Source organism: Rhinopithecus roxellana, chromosome 10 (assembly GCF_007565055.1).
Source record: "Rhinopithecus roxellana isolate Shanxi Qingling chromosome 10, ASM756505v1, whole genome shotgun sequence".
In the NCBI taxonomy this organism is placed as follows: domain Eukaryota; kingdom Metazoa; phylum Chordata; class Mammalia; order Primates; family Cercopithecidae; genus Rhinopithecus; species Rhinopithecus roxellana.
In genome coordinates, this window is record NC_044558.1 from 134841739 (window position 1) to 134861460 (window position 19722).

Consider the following 19722-nt stretch of genomic DNA (forward strand, 5'->3'; position numbering starts at 1 on the left):
TCACAAAACGATACATTTGGAAATATGTCTTTTAAGATTACATATTTTTAAAAGCTATGCAGCCTGCATAATTTTTAAATGCTGACAGTCTTTTATCACCACCAATGTTTTTCATTTTAGTAATGGTCTGGTGAGTACATTTCTGATACTAGGAACTATGCTAATGTGAAAATTAATATTATTTGCAAGAGTTTCCAGTTTTCAATATTTGTTACCATCCAGATGGATTTTTAGGCAAAATAAATTCCTTTTGATTAAAGATCTGGAATTCTTAATCCATTTTCAGGCTGTTTTAATGTAGCTATCATAAAGTTTTTGGTTAAGCCATCAATGATCTTAATAACTTTAATGTTAATTCTATGAAAATCTTATTATTGCTTAAGTTTGTCATGAGATCATATCCAAGTAATACACTAATTATTGCTCACTGTCAGTTAACATAACTTTTGTTATCCTTATGGGAATGGTGTTGCCTGTCAGCGTTAGGAAGAGAATGGTTCCTGTAGACGGTAGTAATCATTTCAGGTCATTAGGTGCTCAAGGGAGCATTTACAGCTAAGGATTTTATAGGAATTAGGATGATTGGACTTAATCTCACATCTGTTTCTCTCTCAAGAACTACAAAAAAGGTATTTCATGTAGTTTGATATTTTATCCTGCTTTTTTGTAGAGTGGAAGATGGTGAACACCAAGTTAAAATGAAGGCCTTCAGGTACATTGACTTGTTGAGATGGTACATGGTGAGTGGAAAGGTACACAAAGGCAAGCCTGTAGCCTAAGGCAAAGGTGACGCCAAGATAGAAGGGCTTGAGGATGAGACTTTTCTCTCTTGTTATGCTCTGAGAAGCAATGTTATCAGGCACCTGTTGTCTTGCTTTTCTGTCTACTTGAATAACATTTTGGCTTTCATGCCTTTAACTTTCTCTTAGAATAGCTTTTTTCAAAAAAAAAGAATATTTTCTTTAAGCACTAAAGAAAAATTGATTCATGACTTAAACAAATCAGTTACTTATGAGGAGCATCTGACTGTTAGAAACCCATCCTCATAAGTTCTTTGTCAATTATTTCAACATATTTTTTCAACAACAACAACAAAATATTTTTCTCCATCTGGCAACATGGCCTATCAGAGTTTTGCTTTTTCTCCATTTATTTTGTTTTCTGATAGGATTCTGCAAAATACTGCCGTGATTCAAAGTGGCAGTAACTATACACAGAATTAGGAGCCAGAGCTCTGATGAAGTATTAAGCAGAGAGCTAGCCTCTGGATAATTACGCCTTTCCTTAATGAAAGCCTCCGGAAACCTTTTCAGGTGCAGCTCCTTCAAGTAAAGTACCTTATTCAGACATTGGTTCTTTCACCTTGCCCTGGGTTTCCTGGCTCCCAGCATCATCATTCACCTTCTCCACTGTGGGCTTTCTCCCACCCTGCTCTCATCTCTCTCCAGATCCTGGCTCAGAGAGAGCACCCCTTCCTCTGCTGTACATCCTGGAGTCAGGCGTCTCTATCCATCGCTGCTGTCCATGCTGATGGGGAATACTGTTAGAAAGAAGAGGTGATTCTTCTAGTGAGAGTGTAACTACAATATTCTTTTAATCATAACACTTTAATTTTAATCGAGTTGCTCTGTAATCCCAGCTCCTTGGAAGGCAGAGGCAGAAGAATCATTTGAGCCCAGGAGTTTGAGGCTGCAGTGAGCTATGATCATACAACTGCACTGCAACCTGGGCAACAGAGTGAGACCTTGACTTTAAAAAGAAAAAGAAAAATATCTAATTGCTCACAAATAGAACAAAGTATGAGTAGATAACTGAATTTTATGTGAATACACATCTAATTTGAATCCTATCCACTTCATCCAACAGTATGTATTTTGTTCCGGGAGTGTCATTGCCAAGGGTGAATGGTTGGGGCAGGGAGTGTGTTAGCTCCCACAGCCTTCGTTGATGTTCCTCCCTACCCACCTCCCTACTCTTTTATCTGGAAAAATTACATTTTCTTTTATCCAATTTAAAGTCTTTGTAAAAACAGATCAGGGAAGTCTCCCACTTACCCTCTTTCCCATCAGATTGCCCCTAAACTATTCTAATAGAGAAATTCCGGAGTTACTGTGTGTTGTAGGAGAGGGATTTACAGCAAAGTGTGGCGAGTAAAATCATATAATTCTTGAAATCTAAGATACACTTTTCCCCTCTATGTTTTATCTTCTGTGGAAATTTCTTATCGTGGCATCTTCCCGTCAGGTGGCAGCATTTCTTTCTCTTGTGATGCTTTAAATAATCGTGCGTCTTACAATTGGTGGCTCTTAGATTAGATGAAATAGGGGTAGTGGTATGAAAGGTACTGAGGTGGCTTAGAGAGAGCAGTGATTAATCATGTAGTAGTCAGAGAAAGCTTCCCAGAAGAATAACTGAGCTGGATTTTGAAGAAAGAATAGGATTTCTCCAACAGTGTAGTCAGAAAGGACTTTGTAAGCCGGGTAAAGAGGAAGGCGTGGAGGAGATGTGAGACAGCATGACGTGTGTGAGGATGAGCAAGTCTTCGCGCGTTGCTGCTGTGGGACATTTGGAGCTGTCGGGAAAAGTCTTGAAGAGAGAAACTGGAGATGAAGACATGAGGCGGGTCAGGGAGAACCTTGGCCTGTAATTAGGGAATCTGGCTAGTCCTCTTGGGCAGTGGAAATGCAGTGAACAGTTTTGTGCAATGGGATTAGGTGACTTGATTTGTTTTACTACGTAATTCCGGAAGTCATAGGATAGACTGGGAGAGGAAGGAACAGCAGTTTAAAAGGTTCTGGGGTAATGCAATGAGCCTAAATTAAGATGGTGACAGAGGGGATGGAGAGGAAGAGAAGACATATTTAAGAAATATTTTAAGATCTAGAATCGACAAGCTTTTGTGATTATTTGGCTTTTTAGGGTGAAGAGGAAGGGTCTAAACCAGGGGTATCCAATCTCTTGGTTTCCCTGGGTCACGTTGGAAGAAGAAAAATTGTCTTGAGCCACACATAAAATACACTAACACTAACACTAATGATAGCTAGTGAGCTAAAAAAAAAAAAATCTCATAATGTTTTTAGAAAGTTTATGAATTTGTGTTGGGCCACATTCAAAGCCATCCTGGAGTGCAGTTTGGACAAGCTTGGTCTAAACTGAGTAGTTGTGTTACCAACCAAGATAAACCCTATAGAAGGAATAATAAATCAGGAGTAGTACAGGAAGAATTGAAAATGGGGGTACATTGCAGAGAATGCGTTCAATTTGGGGTTTCCTGAGTTTTAGATTTCTTGAGAATCATTTAGATTTGTAATTCTAGTTCCAAAGGTCAGGAGCTGAGTGAAGTATGAATGAGATAGGGTTATAATAACAAGTAGCTTATGAGTAGCTAGCTATAAAGCCTTGTGAGGGAATGAGATCTCAGGGTGAATAAAGAATGAGGAGAGAGCGGTGCTGAGCAGGGCATCTTAGTACACACCAGTATTTAAGGATCAAGTAAGAGCTGGGTGAGGAGACGAGGAGACTGAGCTGAGCAGGGAGAGTGGAGGAGGACGAGGAGGCAGAGAGGCTGTGGAGACCAGGGGAGAATGAGAAGTGTCAGCAGTGTCAGATTCAAGGCAGGGATCAGCAAGAGATTGCACGAGAGAAGGAGGATCTTCGCTAGGACAGTTTTAGTGGGGCAGGGGTTGTGGAAGGTTGATGTTACAGATGGACAGAATGCCTGGGAAATGAAAGACCGAGTGGAAACTGCACTCTTTCAGGGAGCTTGCTGAGGGGGGAAGACAGTAGCAAGGACAAAAAACAACTAGAATTAGGGAAAGGGTTTTTTTTCAGGGGGGAAGATACTTGAGCACATTAATAGACCCATGATAAGGAGCTATAAAAATAATGAGGTTAAGATGCTGACAACTATTTATGCGAATATCAGAGAATAGTTAGCTTTGAACAAAAGGGCACCTATCTCTTCTCTAATACTGGAGACAGGTAGAAAAACCACCTAGGCTCTCAGACAGTTGTCTTCATTCTTAAAGATTTCAGAAAATGAGGTAGGGAGGGACTGACCAAGGGCAGCGAGTTTTATGAATGCTATTCCTGGTCTCAGCAGCGTTTTCCTCTTCCCTCAATGACAACTGCAGGGCCCAAGTTGGGAGGAAGAACAGTGTGTGCCTGCTGGGCTCAGCATCTGCTCCACTGAGCGCCACTGGGGGGGTCTGGAGGTCTGCCGAATGTTAAATATAAAGGAAGTTCCTTTTCCCTCTTAGAGAAGCTCATAGCCAAACCGAAAAGCGGAGGAGAGATAAAATGAATAACCTGATTGAAGAACTGTCTGCAATGATCCCTCAGTGCAACCCCATGGCACGTAAACTGGACAAACTTACAGTTTTAAGAATGGCTGTTCAGCACTTGAGATCCTTAAAAGGTGAGTTTGACGACGGCTTCCACAGTTAAGTGAAATCTGCTCTGTCACTGAGGTCTCTGATTGGTTCGCTTTGCTGTCAGCTGTTGAGGTTCTATCCAGATGTGTCTTTCAGCTTTATGGGTATTCACTGGCATTTGTCTATAGTCTATGTGTGGAGAGAATACTGAATTGGATGTCAGAAAACTTGGTTCTGATAAAAGCTTTATCTCGAGCTCACTATGCAAACTTGAAAAGTATTTACATTTCGGCTTCACATATAATACAAAGAGAATATCACCTGCCTTTCATACCTCTCAGTTCTTTAGAAGTTCTGAAGTAGAACTGGGCATGGTGGTTCATGCTTGTAATCCCCGTACTTTGGGAGGCTGAGGTGGGTGGATCGCTTGAGTCCAGACTTCAAGACAAACCTGGGCAAAAATTGCAGAAATTAGCCAAGAGTGGTCATGCTTGCTTGTAATGCCAGCTATCTGGGAGGCTGAGGTGGGAGCATCGCTCGAGCCTGGGAGGTGGAGGCTGCAATGAGCAGTAATCGTGCCACTGCACTCCAACCTGGGTGACAGCCTGTCTCAAAAAAAAAAAAAGAAAAGAAAAAAAAGTTCTGTAGCATAGTGTTAATTATTAAGTTATTGAGAGATTTCTGTCCTTCAAAAAGAAAACTTCCTTAAACTCTGCAGTTTCTCTTAAGGCTTCATTCAGATTTATCAGTAGTACCTTACAATGCATCACACATTGCCATTCCAGGGTATCCTCAAATATGTGAGACACTGGGGGAAGGAGGTCCTTGCCAATGCCTCTTGGTGTGTGGGTCATCATTTCTGGCTTTAGCAATTCCCCAATTTGAGCTTGAATTTTAAATCAAAGTGTAATAAATGTGTATATGTACCTGTGTATTAGTCCATTCTCGCATTGCTATGAAGGAATACCTGAGACTGGGTAATTTATAAAGAAAAGAAGTTGAATTGGATCATGGTTCCACAGGCAGTGCAGGAAGCATGGTGGCATCTGCCTCTTCGGAGGCCTCAGGGAGCTTTTACTCATCGCAGAAGGCAAAGCGGGAGCCGGCATCTTACATGGCAGGAGCAGGACCAAGAGAGGATCGGGGAGGTGCCACACACTTTAAACAACCAGATCTCATGAGAACTCACTATTGTGACACAGTACCAAGGGGAAAATCCACAAGCATGATCCAGTCACCTCCCACCAGGCCCCACCTCCAGCACTGGGGATTAGTATTCGACATGAGATTTGGGTGGGGACACAGAGCCAAACCATATCAATATGTGCAGTAGAAATCACCCCTGGTTTGGGAATAACCCCAGTCCAACTTGAGAGACAGGGTGATGGAAGTGGAATAGAGTTTTCGATTTATCAATGCTGATAATGTAAATTTGCATGGAAAAGATAAGACCTGGACAAGTAGCAAGCTGAAGACTCCAGAGAAGACTCTGCAAGTGCAGATTTGTAAAGATCTAGAAGATTATAGTAAAATTTGGCTCAAAAATCATAAAAAGGGAGTGAGCAAAGGATGACCAAGGGTCTTAGTTTAGATCTCAAACACTGCCAGGAAAAGGAAAATATATTTCAGGGTAATGGAAATTATCTGGGCACCATACAAGGACTTGACCAAGTCAAGTTAAGCTGGCTAAGAGGAGAGCAGCACTAACCTGGACTCCTGGTGCTTCCTGTTGGGAGCGTGATGGGAGATCTTACTTTTGTAACAGTCTGTTATGAAATAAGCTTCTCTTTTACCCACAGCTGAGGCTTGCAATATTTTCCTTAAATCCTTCAGCAATGAAAATTTACAGGCTCAACTGAGGTCATTTGATTGCAACCCTAAAATTAGCTGAGTATTTTCACATTCGCAGTGTCCTAAGGGAGGAGGACCTAAGGGAAAAGCCATGAATCAGTCGACTAGTTCAACAAAACATGATCTGAACATCAACCGCATTCCTGTTCTGTGCTGAGAATATAAAAATTAATGAGGCAAGGTCTCTGCCCTTTAAGGGTTTGTGATCTGACTAGGAAGACTGATTTAGGAAGAGATCGTCAGAGTCTAGTGTGATGAATGTTACAGCAGTGATACGAGTGAGAGGAGAGGCTGTGGAAACTCGGCAGGGAGGAGGTGAGTCCAAAGGAGATTCCTTGGAACAGGGCCTAAATTTTGCTGTCAGCTCTGCTAAGCAGAGTTGACATGGTTAAGAACTCATACCCGCAGTCTGACCAGATCCTTTGGTCAGTGCTGCTCACAGCAAGATGATTTAAGGCAACTGGATCTGCATTCCAGGGTATTGTCGCAGCATCCCCACACTTGCTTGGCAAAAGCTTAGAAGCCATATCAACAGAGGGCTGCCTGTGGATCATGTTATTTTGGTCCATAGGATAATTAGGTTAAAGGCAGAAGGATGGTGATGTGATTTTTTTCACTAAACCCTACAGCAGTGCTTTTTAAACTATCTGGGTGAAGAACAGGTGTTTCTTCCATCCACCACCAGTTCATTGTAAAATACAATTAATTATGGAAAAATGATCATGGGTTTGGCTGTCACAGCAATGTTACATTTTTATAAAAACCTCTAAATGCTTATTCTTAAATTCTGTATTCGATCTTACCAGTTTGCTGGTAAGAAAACCATTGGTCTGCAGACCACATTTGGAGTAGCCCTGCTCTGCAGCGTGAGGTCCTGTGTCTGCGATCTGATTACCAGGCGGGGCAGTGGAGCGTGGTGGTTCACGCATGTGCGTACTGAAGGCAGACCTTTTGGTTCAAATCCTGGCTTCCTCCCTTCATAGCTATGTGACTTAATCAAGTTATTTGACATTCTAATCCTCAGGTTTCCGCATCTGTGAAATAGGGACGATGCATTTGCCTCCTGGGACTATTGTTAAGAATAAAGAACAGAAACCAAACACCGCATGTTCTCACTCATAGGTGGGAATTGAACAATGAAGTCACTTGGACATGGGAAGGGGAACATCACACACCGGGGCCTATTATGGGGCGGGGAGGGGAGGAATGGCATTGGGAGTTATAACTGATGTAAATGACGAGTTGATGGGTGCCGACGAGTTGATGGGTGCAGCACACCAACATGGCACATGTATACATATGTAACCTGCACGTTGTGCACATGTACCCTAGAACTTAAAGTATAATAATAATAAAAAAAAAGAGTAAAGAGTAATGCATGTAGAGTGTAGCACAGTGTTCACTAATGGTGGGGGTGGGGTAAGAAGAGGAGGAGGAATTGTTACTGTCATTTTGATCTTGTTTTTTAACCCAATGAACATTGTGAAAAAAGTAAGTGATCATGTTGCCTCGTTGGTTTTTGCCATGGGAACTCTGAGAGCCAATGTGTGGACAAGTGTGTGGAACACCACAGCGTGCATTTACAGGCCGGCCTCTACCATGCCTTAGCGCTGCTCTCACTGCCCTTGTTTTCTCTTGAGCACATCCCCACTCACTCACTGAGTCAGGGCTCACCTGTGCTGGCTGATTTACACTGACGGGGTTTCCCAGCCCACTTCTACCTGGTGTCTCTGCCAACCTTGCTGCAGGCCAGACCTGAAATGTCATTACCTTGCCCAGAATCAATTTATTGCTGTTCCCTGACCTAGCACTCAGAATCTGCATCCTTCATTCCTTCCTCAGCTCCCTCCCAAGCTGCTGTGTAGTAATATTAACAAGAAGTCATTGGGAGAATTGCCTGAGCCCTAGGGTGAAGATAGATTCCAACAGAAAAGATTTTCTTTTCCCTATGCCAGGCTCTTAAGAGTGCTATGAGTCTGAGAAAACTGTATTGAATCACAGCTTCGAGGCATTTTGACTTTCTGCCCCGCCTACTTACTTTGCCACCACCACCACCACTTAGTTCATTGGTGAGTTTGGGCCACAGATCCGTCCAAGGGCCAATGTGTGGTTAAAATGTCTAAGGATGTTACCCCACCTTTCCCCTGCAAAAGCAACTTTTCTTACAGTACCCAGGAAGAGGGGATAGGAGTCAAGAAGTTTGGAGAATATAAGGAAGGGAAAATTGACTGACTTCTGAATCATCCTTGCCCTGGGGATGGCTTGCTTGGCATTGTTGACTGTGTCATATGCCCCCTTGTGGCCTTGAAGGGCTTTGGGTGTCTGGGTTGGTGGATTCCCTTACTCCTCTCAGGTCAAACATTCCCCTTGGTTTTGGCCTGATAATTCCTCATCATTTTACAAGCTCTGCAGCTGCTTTAGAGACTTCATTTTAATATAACTCCGTGCTAAGGGCTGAAAATGAATTATTTCATTTATATTTTATACATTTTTAAAATAATGTATTATCAGAATAGAGGTCTCTATATTGCCATTAGAGGGTTTTCTTACTGGAAAATCTCATGAATCCATAACACTTGTTTAGAATTCCAGAATATCCCCTTTCAAGATAACTCATATGATCAACTTTAATTAGCTGAGACATTATGTAAATAACTGTAGTAGTTCCCCCTTATCCATGGAGCGTACGTTCCAAGAGCCTGGTAGATGCCTGAAACTGTGGGTAGTAATGAACCCTAGGCATACTTTTTTTCCTATGCATATATACCTATGATATAGTTTAACTTATAAATCAGGCACAGTAAGAGATTAACATTAACAATAAACTAGGACAATTTTAGCAATATGCTGTAAAAAAGTTATATGTTCTCTCTTTGGCTCTCTCAAAATATCTTATTTTTGTTGTTGTTGTTGTTTTTATGTTTTTTTTTTTTAGAGACGGAGTCTCGCTTTGTCGCCCAAACTGGAGTGCAGTGGCCGGATCTCGGCTCACTGCAAGCTCCGCCTTTTGGGTTTATGCCATTCTCCTGCCTCAGCCTCCGAGTAGCTGGGACTACAGGTGCCTGCCACCTCGCCCGGCTAGTTTTTTGTATTTTTTAGTAGAGACAGGGTTTCACCGGGTTAGCCAGGATGGTCTCGATCTCCTGACCTTGTGATCCGCCCGTCTCGGCCTCCCAAAGTGCTGGGATTACAGGCTTGAGCCACCGCGCCCGGCCTAAAAATATCTTATGGTATTGTGCTCACCTGTTTGCAGACCACAGTGGACCACAGGTAACTGAAACCACAGCTAAGGGGGGACTACTGCATATCAATTCTTGAATATTATTTCATGTACAGTTTATTACAATGTTTTTATATATAGCTCTTAATGTGCATATTTGAATATAAAGGAATAAGTAGTTCCAAGAATTCACAATCTAAAAGAAAGAAATTTTAATCAGGTGACAATGAAGAAAGAAAATGATTAGCTGAGCATAGTGGCTCACACCTGTAATCCCAGCACTTTGGGAGGCTGAGGTGAGTGGATTGCTTGAGGCCAGGAGTTCAAGACCAGCCTGGCCAACATAGTGAAAATTTGGCTCTAATAAAAATACAAAAATTAGCCTGGCGTGGTTTTGCATGCCTGTAATCCCAGCTACTCAGGAGGCTGAGGCACGAGAATCACTTGAACTCAGGAGGTGGAGGTTACAGTGAGCTGAGATGGTGCCACTGCACTCCAGCCTGGGCAACAGAGTAAGACTCTGTCTCAAAAATAAATTAATTAAGTGAAAATGAAAAAAAAAAAGAAAATGATGACAGAAAATGTCTTAGAATTTGCCAAAAGAGAAAATAGCAGCAGCAGCAGCAGTGGCAGCATTGCTAATGTTCATTGAGCGTGTTGCCCTCTCTACTGTATTTCCAATAACTCTTGACTCCTTTCTTTTTAGGCATGACAAATTCTTATGTGGAAAATAATTGTAGACCATCATTTATTCAGGATAATGAGCTCAGACATTTAATCCTTAAGGTAACTGAAGATATATTTGTCTAAGTTGTATATGTGCTTTCATTGCTGTTTGAATACGAGGCAGATTTTCTTCCATTTGCTTCCTGTTTAAACATGCAAGACTCCATGTTACACCATATTTCCTTTAATATAGAAATTTAAAATAGAGAAGTAGCCATGTGTTACTAGTTTGTGTTAATGAAAGTAGAGACAGAGGATAGGCACTTTCTACACTACAGAGCAAAGCTTGTCTTCAGCGCTAAGCACGTTATACTACCCATCTCTCACACATAGGATCTATTCGCCATGATCACCACCTCCTTCAAAGCCATCTGCCTGACATCCTGTTCCCTCAGGATCCTGTTCTTCTCGGAGGCCAGTCATTGCTTACTTAGAGTTGTTAGTGCTTTGACATTTCTGTCCTCATCATTTCCTGTGCATGGCTTTTCAGATTCACCGGGCTAGAGGGGAAACTGTGATCATGTGATTGGCTTCTCATGCCCTCAGAGGTGATAAATGTCTTGGTCATGAGCTGTGTGACTACTAGGTTTTAAGCGATAGTCGAATTAAATAGAAAGATTCTTCACACACATTTTTGTCCATTTTTCCTTTAATTAAAAAAAGCCACTCTTTTATTTGAACAGCTGAACTTAAAGATAGCATTCCTGGCAGGGATATAAAGGATATTGTGTGGATAAAAAAATTTTTGAAGGTGGCAAAATGTACAATTTGCTTTCGAAGCTTTCTGACCAATCTGTACATACTCGTCAGTCACACCTTCATGGAACCCTGCTTCTGCCCTGCAGAGCATGCCCAGCAGGAGTGCCAGGCTCTTCCTATGTGGCCATATGTTCCCACTTCCATGCAGGCTGCTTCATGGGATTTGCTGGGTAGACCTTATGAGAGTAGCTGACACATTAGTTTAGAATGAGTGATGCTTTATTATTATTCAAAAACTATAACTAGGTGTACAGTGCGATGTCTTCATTGCTTCCTTGTCCCCAATCTGCACAGTCCTTCTACCTCAACACATCCACAGGTAATCGTTGTTCTGCATGCAGTATAGTAGGATTTGGTAAAGGTAATTTTATTTCATTATTATTTTTTGAGACAAGGTCTGGCTCTGTTGCCTAGGCTGGAATGCAGTGGTGCAATCTCAGCTCACTGCATCCTCTGCCTCCTGGGCTCAAGCCATCCTCCCATCTCAGCCTCCTGAGTAGCTGGGACTACAGGCCTGCACCACCATGCCCAGCCAGTTTTTCTATTTTTCGTCGAGACGGGGTTTCGCCAGTGTTGCCCGGGCTGGTCTCAAACTCATGAGCTCAAGAGATCCACCTGCCTCGGCCTCCCAAAGTGCTGGGATATGGGCTCATTTAGTGCTGTATATAGGCTCATCTATAGCACCTGGCCTAATTTTTTAAGAAATGTCTCAAGTAAATATTCCACAGCCAAACTTTTCATGTCCAAAACATTAATTTAGAATAAGATTTCAACATGGCGTTCTTTATAAATCGGTTTGCATCTTAAGAACATTTCTTAAAATTAATTTTACTAGCTCCATGAACACTAGCTCAATAAAACTTCTCTGTTAGTTTTATTGCCACAATAACTCCCTCAGAATCTGAAAGTGTGTGTGTGTATAAGAGACAGACAATATTTTTAAATATTCACTTTTGTTTTCTTAAATCCTAGACTGCAGAAGCCTTCTTATTTGTGGTTGGATGTGAAAGAGGAAAAATTCTCTTCGTTTCTAAGTCAGTCTCCAAAATACTTAATTACGATCAGGTATCCAGACCTCATGATTCCATATTCTAATTGGAGATGGAAAACACACCCACACATGCGCACACACACACACCCACACACACAGGTGACTGACAGTTTAGGGTATCACTTAAGTTTCAAGTTAGTGACGTGGAATCCAGTCCTACTGGGCACTGACTTTGCAAAGAAGAGGCTCTTTAGAGACTTACTGGCTCCTCAGGGGCATGTAGGGTTTCCCATGATTCAGGGTTTAGTCCTCAGCTTTTCAGATTCAGAAACTTGATCCGCCTTGGAGAGTTCTGGATATAGACTTATATTAACCACACAGGTTTTTTTTAAGAATGAAATGTCTAACTGCCAAACAATTCAGCCTACTTGTATCGGCTGGTCCATTAGTCCTGTTGTCTGTAGGAATGTTTGCTTGGGTAATACAGGAATTCAGAAGAGGGGTGGCCACTGTGGGTCAGGGAAGGCATCACACATGAAGTAGGATGTCTGTGAGGCTTGTCAGAAGCGAGATGTAGAGAAGGGGAGGAAACATTTCAGGCTGGGAGAAAGAAGGGAGTCCCGAAGTCTAGGGAGTCAAAGGCAATTTGGCTGGGGTGGCCAAGGGATAGGGAAGGGGTGGTGAATTCTGAGGAATGGGACTATATCAGCAAAGGCATAGACCTGGGGATGCTGTGCATAGTGGAAGTGGTGGAATGGGAAGTGAGAGGTATTCTGGGTTGGATTTTACTTATCAATAGTATGGTAATTTTTTAAACAGTATGGTAAATGTCTGGTAAAGTCACAGATATTCTGTGATTTCTATATTATACTATCATGTAATCTCTTTTTTTTTAACAAGGATAAAAAAGTTCAAAATAAATCACAATCATTTACAAGTATCATGTTAGCAATGATTTAGTTACAAGATTTAGCGGAATACTAGCAATTAGTGTTTGTATATGGTTTGTGTATATCCAGGGTTGGTTCTATATGCATGTATTTTTTTCTGTCTACAAGTATCACCCTGCTTTCAACACTAAGTTCATGTCACATAGTGTCGTGAACATATCTTTGAGCTTGAGAAAAATCAACCTTTAACAAAAAAGGACATTTATTGTATGCATCAAGAAATGTAGAAAAAGCATGGTACTGATTTTAAATGAATGTCTACCTTATGAATAGGCTAGTTTGACTGGACAAAGCTTATTTGACTTCTTGCATCCAAAAGATGTTGCCAAAGTAAAGGAACAACTTTCTTCTTTTGATACTTCACCAAGAGAAAAGCTAATAGATGCCAAAAGTAAGTGTCCATTTCTGCATGCTTATTATTTTATGTAAATGTAGTGATCACCTAAAAGTTTAGCTACACGGTGTTTTTAATATAGCTAACTAAGCTTTTATCAAAAGAGAATTATTTTGTAAACTTTACATCATAGTTAATATCTATAGCTATATAGAAAATTCCTATATTCATACAGACATATACAAACACAAATGCATTCATATGAAGATGCTTTGTTTGGGGAAAATATGATTGCTTCATATTTGCTGTTTTTCATATACAAATAAAATCTTTACAAGAAAGTGTCATTTTGGATAAAAAATTGCTGAAGTTCCCATTATTTAGCTACATGCTAAAAGACAATTATCCTCTTTTGTATATGGATTAGGTCTTTTCTGTATGAAAGACCTTGTATAATTGCGTTTGGGAAGTGTAAGTGTTTTTTCTTCTCTGAAAATGCCTAGTACCAAATAATTATGTGAAATATAAAACAATTGATTCCTGTAATAGTTGAGGTTTTTTTAATTTTTTAATTTAATTTTTATTTCATTTCACTTAAATTAACTTTGTTCTTTCCCATTTGGGGAAAAAAGAAAGATAAATTGGAAATGTCTATAAGTTATCAAAATGTGATTGCTTGACAAATAGATTTTTTGGGTGTGTTTCACTTTAGGGTTTACTGTACAATCATGGCATTGCTTTAAAAAACTATTTCCTTTCTCAATAATAGATGATCAGAAAATGTTGGAAGATAAATTTCAAAATTATTTGACAATATTCTTTTCCACCTGTTCTCTCACCCCCTTCTGCTACAAAAGCTGGTTTGCAAGTTCACAGTAATTTCCACACTGGAAGGACACGTGTGTATTCTGGCTCAAGACGATCTTTTTTCTGTCGGATAAAGAGTTGTAAAATCTCTGTCAAAGAAGAGCATGAATGCTTACCCAACCCAAAGAAGAAAGGTATCATTTTGAAATGTCAAGTGATGCAAAGCGTGGATATAAAATTAATGTCCTAAATATGTTCTGTGCAGAAAAATAAAATATATGGTCAAGGGAAATATTTGAATCCAAAAACATCTTTAAAATAAGATTTTTTTTTTAAACCAAAATTACTTAGATTGGTTCATCATATCTTTCGAATTTATCAGGTAATTACATATTGTCTTTGTTACCCAAGATTTTAATGGTATTATTGAAATTGTAGTTTGGGGCCTATCAAATGGGAAAAAATCACAAGAGATAGAAATAAAACTTTTGCTATGAAACTTCATTATTACTCTTTAAAATATAAAAGTTAGATGTTAAAAAAAAAAGTCAATAGTACAAGAGCCTGATCTGACTAATTTTGGTGAAAGTTTCTTAAGATGTGCTTTTAATTTTTTATGAGATGTTGATTCTTTGGTAAATATCTCATTTGTTTTCTTATGATCCTTTGCTAGATTTGTCTTGCAGATATTTACTTTTTGAATTGATTAAATCGTCATCTATTTAACTTAATTGGGAAATTTCGGGGACTACAAAATGTCTCATGACTTTTTTGCCTAAGAGCATATTAAGCTATTAGATATAGGATTTCGTAGGCAAATTTCAACATGGGATTTGCTTTCCTATCCTTTAAAAGGATATTTATATGGAGCCACAAAATTCAATTTATTTACAAGTTTTGGTCAGAATATTTTTTGACAAACACCTAAAATGATAATTGCTAATACTCATTTATTTAACACTTACCCTGTGCCAGATACTGTGCTAAGTGTTTTAGTCCTCATGAAAATACTGTTCTTTTTTTTAAAATTTTCAACATTTATTTTAGATACAGGGACTACATGTGCAGGCTTGTTGCATGGGTATATTGCACTAAGGTAGTGAGCATAGTACCCAGTAGATAGTTTTTCAACCCACACGCCCTTCCCTCCCTTCCCCCTCTAATAGTTCACAGTGTCTGTTGTTCCCATGTTTATGTCCTTATATGCTCAGTGTTTAGCTCCTACTTATAAGTGAGAACATGTGGTATTTGGTTTTCTGTTCTTGCATTAATCACTTAGGATTATAGCCTCCAGCTATATCCACATTGCTGCAAAGGACATGATTTAATTCTTTTTTATGGCTGTGTAGTATTCCATGATTTATATGTTTATATGTAGCCCACTTTTCTTTAATCCACCATGGATGGGCACCTAGGCAGATTTCATGTATTTGCTATTGTGAACAGTGCTGCAATGAACATACAAGTGCATATGTCTTTTCGGTAGAATGATTTTCCTTTGGGTGTATACCCAGTAATGGGACTAAAGATTCCTCCCCAAGTTGTATTTTCTCCTAGCTTCTTTCACAGTCTTATTTCTAAAAAGAACCCTGCACATTGGCTGTGCTGAGGGAAAAATGATTGGGATAAACCTGAGATCATTGTCTGACAACAATAGATGTTGGTGAATGAACAGTTTATTGAGTGCCTACTATGTGCCGGGTACTATGCCAAATGCAAAGGACACACTAGGGAGCAGGCAGACAAGTACTGCTGTAGTGGACCTTATGTGAGATGGCCCTCATATGCTACAGACCACCAAGAAACATGTAAACTAATAAGTAGGTAGTGGAAAGTGTGATGTGAGTGACATCTTTGCTGAATTAATAGTAGTTTTTGAATACTGAAAGATTATTTTCTCAGTTTTTTGTTGCTATTCACTTTGTAACAGTTACAGACACAACACACTTGTGCAGTGGTACAGTCATAGCTCACTGCAGCCTTAAACTCCTGGGCTCAAATGATCTTCCCAACTCAGCCTCCCAAGTAGCTGAGACTACAGATATGTATCACCTCATCCCTCTAAGTTTAACATTTTTTATAGAGATGGGATCTTGCTATATTGTTCTGGTTGGTCTCAAACTCCTGGCCTCAAGCATTCCTCCCACTTCAGCCTCCCAAAAGGCTAGGATTTCAGGTGTGAGCCACCATGCCTGACTACAACACACAAGTCTGTCCACAGACCCTGGACGTTAAAACTCAGGCATCCCCTCTTTCCAGGAAACCATCCCCAATACCCTCCCAACTTTGGTGGCTTGCATCCCAGGTACCCACATCAGTAATCCTGAGCTTCTCTCAGATTTGCTGCTCTTCTACACTGTATTGAAATTACTTAACTTTTTGATACTTTTCTCCTGCATTGGAATGAGAGCTACATTTCTGTCTGTTGTTTCTGGCCCATGATAGACACTCAATAAACATTTTCTGAAGGCATAAGTGACGATCCTCTTGTCCTTTGTTCCTAGCTGACTGACCTCATAACCACTCTCAAATCCACATAAACAATTATAAATTTAATGAATGAATATACATTATCATCTTTCTCTTTTACCTAAGGAAGCAATTTCAATGTATTTTTTAGATTTTGTCTCAAGAAGTTTTTAGCAAATGCTATGGACTGAATTGTGTCCCCAGAATTCCTATGTTGAAGCCTTAATTCCTGACATGATGGTATTTGGAGATTGGGCCTTTGGGAGATAATTAGGTTTGGATGAGGTCATGGGGATGGGGCCTTCATCATGGGATTAGTGGTCTTGTAAGGAGAGGCACCAGAGAGCTTTTTGTCTCTGCATGAATGCAGTGAGCAAGGAAAGGCCATGTGAGCACACAGCAAGTTGTTGGGTATCTGCAAGCCAGAAAGACAGCCCTCACCAGAACGCAGCCCTGCTGACACCTCCATCTCAGACTTCCAGCCTCCAGAACTGAGAGAAAATAAGTTCCTGGTGTTGAAGCTACCACATCTGCTATTTTGCTATGGCAGCCCGACCTCAGACTGCAAACAGCTTGGATCATTTTCTATACCATAGTTCTCATGAGAAAGAAATCTGAAAAGTCTCTGCCCTGAGAACTAAAGGCATCTGGGCCTTGCTGAAAATAAATGTCTGTTAATTAAATTGACATTTTAAAATTTGGCTTCAAATATGGAACTAGAAGTCACAAAGCAATAGCAGGACTCCACCTTGTCTGGGCTTCTCCTCCTTTCTGTCGCCTTGAATTCTTCCTCTCATTGTTTTGTGAAATTCTAGACAACACATGACTGAATATATACAGTCTTGGAGGATTTTCCTAGATATGGGAGCTCAAGTCAGTCATGATGATAATCTTGGACATCTAATAATCTGCAGTCTTTTAACCCTTTGCAAAGATACAAGAAGGAAAGTGGGATGTCCTCTGTAGAACTCCGTAGCCCTGCTATAGTATTTTGAAGCAGTTTTTTAAATATTCAATTTTCAAACAAAAATGCATGTGTATAGTCATACATTTAAGAAAAAAAACCAACCACGCAACATTCTTGAGAATGTGCTAATCAAATTTTAGTCCTTCCATAGGGTTCCTAAAAGGATTTTTTTATTGCAAGTTTTACAGATTTATAGAAGAAGTAGGAATGCTTTCTTTCCTTTGAAATACATGATAATCTTACTGGGAAAATATAGATATTTCAAGAATATCTGGCAAATGGTCCATTAGAGTTAATTCGTAGTTGAATTCTGTGAGGAGCTAAAGGAACAAATAAATTTTTGAGTCGCTCTGATGTTCCAGGTTCACCCACTAGTCTCTGCCTCCCAACAGCCGTGCTGTAGGACAGAGTAGAAAGGGCTTGGGCTCTGAATTCAGTAGGGTTTTAGTGTCAGGTCTGCTGCTTAACAATTGTGTGACCTTAGGCAAGTTTCTCCTAATATATGGAAAATGGGTGGGACGGGGTGCATTGTTTTCCCCCAAAGTTTGTATGTTGAAGCTCTAGGCCTCAGTGTGACTATATCCGTAGTTAGAGCCTTTAAAGATGTAATTAAGGGTAAATAAGGTTATAAGGGTAGACCCCTATACAACATTTCTGTTATTTAAGCCACCCAGTCTGGAATTTTGTTATGACAGCCTGAACAGACTAATACAGTGGGTAATAACAGCATCTCCTGAGAGTGTGGTTGGGAATACCTGTGGCTCATGCGGTGCTCGGCTCCTAGGAAGCACTCAATAAATAGTAGCTATTTGCAGCTCAGAAAGAAGAGAAGAGAAAACGAAAGAGAGAAAGGAGTGAGTGAATAATTATTAAGATTCTACTATAAGCCACGCACGTTGCATAATTACCCAGTTTAATCTCCCTAACAGTTCTGTGCAGAGCATCCCTGTCTTGCAGACGAGGAAACTGCACTTTTAGAAGGTTGTGTAATTTTTCTAAAGTCACATAGAGAGTGACAGAGTCAGCAATCTGGCTTTAAAATCTGTATTCTTTCCACTATGCCATGCCACCTACTGCATTAGCTTCCTAGATGCCAAAAGGTTTTAGTGAAAGAGATTGATGATTTTCACAGCAGACACACAGTGAGGGAGTGGGCGCCTGCTGTAGGAATGTGTTCCTGCCCACACAAGGATGTTCACTCCCATGCCAGGCTGGGCCACACAGATGCCTGCACACAGAGGCAAATGTCTTTTCAAAAAGGAGTTTTGAATCTGCTCAAGCCCTGGAACCAAGTATTCACTTAACAGAGTTCTGCACCAAAGGCACAGGCCTAAGCAATGGTAAGGGAATGTGTCAGAAATCAGTCCTTGCAGGACCTGGTTTGAGAACTGCCTATAGACAGCTGGTCCAGGATAAGGTAACTGCAGAATGTAAACCCTGATTGCCACCTGAATTACCTTGGTGAGGGTCATTTTGTCTTCTGCTGTAACCAAGGAGAGTGTCTGTCAAGTGAAATTACATGTTGCATATGATCGCTTTGAAATTACTCTTTCGAATAGTAATTAACCAGTGGAATTCACTGTGATTTTATGTATGTATGTATGTATGTATGTATGTATGTATGTATGTATGTATGTATTAAGATGGAGTCTTGCGCTGTCACCCAGGCTAGAGTGCAGTGGCTTGATCTCGGCTCACTGCAACCTCCGCCTCATGGATTCAAGCAATTCTCCTGCCTCAGCCTCCCAAGTGGCTGGGATTACAGGCACGTGCCACCACACCTGTCTAATTTTTTGTATTTTTGGTAGAGACAGGATTTCACCATTTTAGCCAGGATAGTCTTGATCTCGTGACCTTGTGATCCGCCCACCTCGGCCTCCCAAAATGCTGGGATTATTGGCATGAGCCACCGTGCCCGGCCAATTCACTGTGTTTTAAGACCCCTCAATATTAACGATGAAAGCCTGTGGTTAGTAAACGTGTTTTCCTTCCCTTTTACCATGACATGTCAGTTACATTTAAACTTAGAGGAAGACTAGAGAGCAGCCCTTTTTATTTTAATTGAAAGCTGAATTTAAGATTTATGGAAAGGTCATTTCTCAGGATTTCTCAAGATGAGTTACCCAAGTTTATTTCTGATTTTACATTATGTTTGAGATTTTACGTAAAAAAGATTTTTTAAAAATAACATTGACGTTTTAAAAAATTATTTATATCCTGAATCAAACCTTCATGTCATGGATTCAAACTCCGAAAAAGCTTCTGAGGTAGAGAG

The 19722-nt window shown here is 40.3% G+C and overlaps 1 protein-coding gene across 7 annotated transcripts in view; it reads left to right on the forward strand.

Moving 5' to 3' along the window:
• ARNTL2 (aryl hydrocarbon receptor nuclear translocator like 2) overlaps window positions 1-19722 on the forward strand; it is a 69576-nt gene that overhangs the window by 36164 nt on the left and 13690 nt on the right. For 2 of the 7 annotated variants that reach the window (XM_010379864.2, XM_030939842.1), the window contains 6 exons: window positions 671-712; window positions 4260-4417; window positions 10151-10230; window positions 11902-11994; window positions 13144-13261; window positions 14062-14205. In XM_010379864.2, the coding sequence (XP_010378166.1) occupies window positions 671-712; window positions 4260-4417; window positions 10151-10230; window positions 11902-11994; window positions 13144-13261; window positions 14062-14205 (635 nt within the window). Of the gene's footprint in view, window positions 1-670; window positions 713-1448; window positions 1577-4259; window positions 4418-10150; window positions 10231-11901; window positions 11995-13143; window positions 13262-14061; window positions 14206-19722 lie in introns of those variants that run through there. The other 5 variants (XM_030939841.1, XM_010379865.2, XM_030939840.1 and 2 more) reach the window with 4 other exon arrangements.